The sequence below is a fragment of the Lipotes vexillifer genome, unplaced genomic scaffold (genome assembly GCF_000442215.2).
Source record: "Lipotes vexillifer unplaced genomic scaffold, Lipotes_vexillifer_v1.1 scaffold431, whole genome shotgun sequence".
Lineage (NCBI taxonomy): Eukaryota > Metazoa > Chordata > Mammalia > Artiodactyla > Lipotidae > Lipotes > Lipotes vexillifer.
In genome coordinates, this window is record NW_006782267.1 from 3,021,956 (window position 1) to 3,027,173 (window position 5,218).

The following is a 5,218-nucleotide window of genomic DNA, read 5'->3' on the forward strand; positions in this document are numbered from 1 at the left end:
AAAAAAAAAAAAAAAAAAAAAGATAGCCCAACATTACATGTGTAAAAGGCCTAAGAGATAAGAAAAACACTAAATATTAACCAGAGCCTTCTACGGTGTGGAAAATGTGGGCACCTTTTTAATTTTCTCTTTGCTTCTGATTTCCCCGACATTCTGAATATTACTTTTACTTTAAAAAATGTAATAAACTTCATTTTTGTTGTAAAGATCATTTTTGTTACGTCTAAACTTTTGTTAGCCCCTAGACTTTTTAAAATTGTTGTTAGTATTGGTGGTCTGCTGTTCTATTCTACCACAACTACTATCAGTGGCTGCGGCTCCTGAAAAATGATGTACCTTTTACGAGCGCCGGTTAAGGTCATTCAACCTGACATTCCACTTGCTAGCAGCAGTACGATCATAATGCCAGGTGCAGGGAGGGTAATGAGGAAAGTGTTGATAAAGTGAATTCCACAAACTATGATAGGTCAAGAAATTTTAAAAGACTGGAAATAATCACATATCCAGTAAGTGATTACAATGGCTTTAGAGCAATGGTTCTCAACTGCGAGTAATTCTGCCTCCACCCTCAGGGGACATCTGGCAATATCCGGAGACATTTTGGGGTCTCATAACTGGGGGGATCGGGTTGCTACTGGCCTCTAGTGGGTAGAGACCAGGGATGATCCTACAGTGCACACGACAGCCCCTATCAACAAAGAATGATCCAGCCCCAATGTTAATGGCGTTAAGGTTGAGAAACTCTAATCATGTTTTTAGGGAGGTAATACGCTATCATCCTGTTCGTTAAAAATGCTTCCATAGGGACTTCCCTGGTGGCGCAGTGGTTGAGAATCTACCTGCCAATGCAGGGGACAAGGGTTCGAGCCCTGGTCCGGGAAGATCCCACATGCCGTGGAGCAACTGAGCCCATGCACCACACAGCTGAGCCTGCGCTCTAGAGCCCGCGAGCCACAGCTACTGAGCCCACGTGCCACAACTACTGAGCCTGCGTGCCTAGAGCCCATGCTCCACAACGAGAGAAACCACCGCAATGAGAAGCCAGCGCACCGCAACGAAGAGTAGCCCCCGCTCATCTCAACCAGAGAAAGCCCGCGCGCAGCAACGAAGACCCAACACAGCCAAAAATAAATTAATTAATTTTTAAAAAAATAAGAAAAAAAATGCTTCCATAGATAAACAACACGGTCCTACTGTATAGCACAGGGAACTATATTCAATAGCCTGTGATAAACCATAACGGAAAAGAATATAAAAAAGAATGAATATATCTATATGCATAACTGAATCACTTTACTGTACAGCAGAAATTTGCTGTACAACATTGTAAATCCACTCTACTTCAGTAAAAAAAATCAAAATAAAAAAAAATCTTTTTTAATTTTAAAAAAGCTTAGGCAGATGCCAGACATCAAAGGTTAAAAACATGCTTCCATAAAAACAGACGTAATTGACAAGAAAGGTTAAAATGGAAAATTAGAAGCAACTATAGTGGTGGTCAGTACAAAGGTGATGTGGTAAAAAAGTAAAAACTATTTAGAAGAAAAAGCAGATGATTTTCTGACAAGTTAGAGTTTATAAGGCATGGAAAAGTCCCTCTGCATGTATTTTTTCATCCCTAGCAGAAAGAAGCAGATGACACCACTGTTCTCCACGGCCTATCCCAATCATTAACAAACAGCTCTCCCAGGAAGAAACCTCTTCATCCCTAAAGAACCCGTCCAACAGATCTGACACGCATCTTGTTGTTCAGTTCTGGACATGGATCCCTTTCTGCAAGTGGGCCTCTTCCACATGCTGGAGAATCACCATCAAATCATCCACCAGGCGAAAAAAATGAGAGTTCCCTTAACTCTGGCCCATGACTCTAACTTTCCATCCCTTTAATCATCTTTGCGGCTTCCCACTGAGTCCTCTCTGGATCCAGCCTCACTTAACTGCGGAACTCAAGACTAGAAGAGCCTGAGCCTGCTGAGCACAGAAAGAGCCTCATGTTTGCAGAGAGCACCAAGAGGTAAAGTCCCATCTACCAGGAACTTGAACAAGGGCCACATATGGCCCTACGTGTGAGTACGTGATGGCGAGAGGGCCACGTTTCCGAGGTGCTGCGACTAATGGCTCTCCAGCAAAGACAACAGCTATGGTTTGGCATTCCAGAGATAGACTGAAAAGACATTTTCAGCTTCACGGGAGCAACTGATACCTTTATAACATGACACGTGAGAAAAAGATCTTTGCCTCACTTACTACTCTTTTCTCATCTTGGATCTATATAAAGTCTCTGCTCCTGAGTCCCCTGAAAGGGAAATTGGCATGGGATCGTTACTAGCTAAATGCTTACATCCTATTTCTATATTCGCAAAGGGGCGTCTAAGTCTGCAAATACAGGTAATGAATTTCTCCACCGGAGTACAGGACTTTTCTATATCCACGGAGCAGGAAAACAGCTTTTCTCACTGCTCACAGCGAAACACTCCTTGCTTTCCTGCAAACCATGTAAATGGCAGCTTCCACACTCTTATCGGTCTGATGGAAAGCATAAAGGTATTATTTACACCGCGTGTTGCCTCTTCAGACATTCCAAACATAGCTTCTAGGAGGGCACTGGGTTGGCAAGCTTAAATTTCTTCTCTAACCGGCTGATGACAATTACTGTTTCCCACTTGATTACAGTAATGGGTTTCAGCAAAATTAGTAAGCTCTCTCTTAGCAGGTGTGCCTGGAGCTACACAATAGGTAATGGATTCCGTGACATTTATTACTAGAGTGTTTAAATTTCAAACTTTGCTTAAAAGATTTTAAGGACTGAATAAATTTTTAAAGCCTGCTGATTACATTAATTTAAAACAAACCCAACCGTACTATACAGCTTTTTTTAAAAACAAATCTCATTATTTATAAGGCAATGGTCATGCCTAAAGGCACCTACCTGTTAAGCGACAGGACGTATAATAAAGAGAAGCATCATGGAGCACTTAAAGCACAAATGTACTTTCGTGTCTAAAACATAAAATCAACTGTTGCTTTGGGGGAGGGAAATATGTTTGAGCAACAAGCTAAAATTAGAGGCTATATAGCTTATTTAAACTTATTTTTATAAAGCCTTTGATGAAGATACTTTAAAAACATCTTACAAGCTACTTAACATAGCGAAGAGGTTTTAGAAATTCAAAGGGACAGCCTGAGAAATAGTTAACAAAGGGCAGGGATAAGCTAAGGTGTGTTCCCGGTGGGGCGTTCTACCATCATACCTGAAAAAGCCCCCCTGGCAAACTTCACAAATGTCATGGAAGTACAGTCCTCAAGGGCACACGTGAGCCATGTCGTGGGCCCCGGTGTACCGTGAGATGCAGGGGTGCTGAGCCGGAGCGCATCAGTGTTTACCATGCGCCGCAGATATGCTCTGCGGCTCCCTGCCCCCACTGCATCAGGAAGTCCGGAGGGACCACCCTGGGGGCGCCCCGCTAAGGCCTGCTGCCCCTCCCTCCTGGGCCTCCAAAGACTCACACCCGGGCCTCTGCCTGTGGAATCCTCCTACGTCCTGCTCCCCTTCCAAGGCGCTCATCCCTGGGTCACCGGGAGCCCCGGGCTTCTCTGAGCCGCCGTGTCGGGAACATCCAGCTGGGCATCATCTCCTCTGCTCTCCCAACTCAGCAGCCTGCCCCTCAGCCCAGCTGATCCAGTTAGCGCACGAGGAGGAAAAGCATCCCACGGAACTGACTGGACCCACGTGAGTATCTAACTGATGGCACCGGACATCGTGGCGAAGTGAAGGGCTTGAGCGGCGCCAAGGGAGGCATCTGAGGCAAAGGGCTCAGCATCTGAGTCGGTCAGCCTGCCTGAAGGTCCGTCTCTGCGAGCAGCTGGCCCGGCCAGCCCAAGCTCTCCCACCGCTTCCTGCTAAGCTTCGCCCAGTAAGTCCCTAAAAGGCGGAGCGTGTGTGTCCTAGCGGGAGGGGCCCAGGGGGCTGCTTGCAAACGTAGTGGTCGGTGTCCAGCCAAGAATGCCTCCGACAAGACACTGTCCCTCACGGTGTGACTTGGGGGCAGCAGCAGCAGCATTGAGAGGGAGCTCGGGAGAAATGCAGAGTCTCGGGTCCTACCCCAGACCTACGGCATTCTGGCCAGACGCCCAGGTGAAACGAATAAGCATTAAAGTGTGAGAGACCCTGGGCTGAAGCCCTCCGACCCTCGTCCACTCTCTCGAACCTCTTTGAGAATGTCGGGGCACAGAGGTGCCATTCATCTCCGTGAAACGTGAGCCTCCCTGCTTTACTCACTTATGGCAGGAATCAGCTCCCTCCTCTGGGCGAACCCGATGAGGCGCTCCGAGTCCCTGGAGACGACCACCGGGAAGCCGTTGTAGTCGGTCTCCTTGATGAGCGTCTCCACGTCCTCGACGGTCATGCTGCCCTGGGTGAGCACGGACAGCGGCGGCTCCCCCCGCCTTGGCCGCATGACGTCGGTGGCCAGCGTGCGGTGGGTGAACTCGTCCTTCACGTCCAGGAACGGGTACCCATTTAAGTGGATGTGGGCCTCGTAGATGCCTTCCTTCCCAAAGGCATCAGCCACCCACTTGCTGGTCACGGCTGCCGCCATCAGGGGCACGATGTACTCGAGACCACCCGTCAATTCAAACATGATGACCACCAACGACACCGTCATCCTGGTAACTCCACCTGCAACCAAAGGGAGGAATGAAATTGCAGGACTCGACTCCACACCCGCAAGAGGACATGAACTGTTTAAACTGACAAGCCGGCTCTACCCTCCCGGCACCTGTTCTACTGACAGTCCTACACGGCGCCCAGGCTCGGACCTCTGGGCCAGAGGCCAGGCTCGGTAAACACAGCCTTGCATCAGGAGCTGTAAGTCACATCTCCCTGAGGGGCTTTTCTCCCATGAGGGACAGCGAGTTGTCTATTCACCCAGGACCACACGCCTTGCTTTTTGGTGAGTGGAGCCTACTTGGGCTTTGCAGGTTTCTGACTCAGCAAGCATCGCTCTCTACCATAACCCCTCGAGCTGGAAAATTGCAGAGACTATCCACTATTGTAGATGGTACAGCCGCAAGACGGTGGAGACCCCATCAGCCTGGGTCCCTGGATGACTGAGCAGAGAAAAGCCCTCTGCTACTCACATTACACACACACACACACACACACACACACACACACACACACACACACACACACACACACACAGACACACACCCGCCA

At 48.2% G+C, this 5,218-nt stretch overlaps 1 protein-coding gene across 1 annotated transcript in view; it reads right to left on the reverse strand.

Annotated features, from left to right (window-relative positions):
• Window positions 1-5,218, reverse strand: part of CLCN4 (Cl-/H+ antiporter 4) — a gene marked incomplete at its 5' end in the record, with an annotated part of 26,672 nt that overhangs the window by 10,126 nt on the left and 11,328 nt on the right. Inside the window, one exon of the mRNA XM_007455069.1 lies at window positions 4,280-4,678. Coding sequence (XP_007455131.1) covers window positions 4,280-4,678 — 399 coding nt within the window. The remainder of the gene's footprint in view (window positions 1-4,279; window positions 4,679-5,218) is intronic.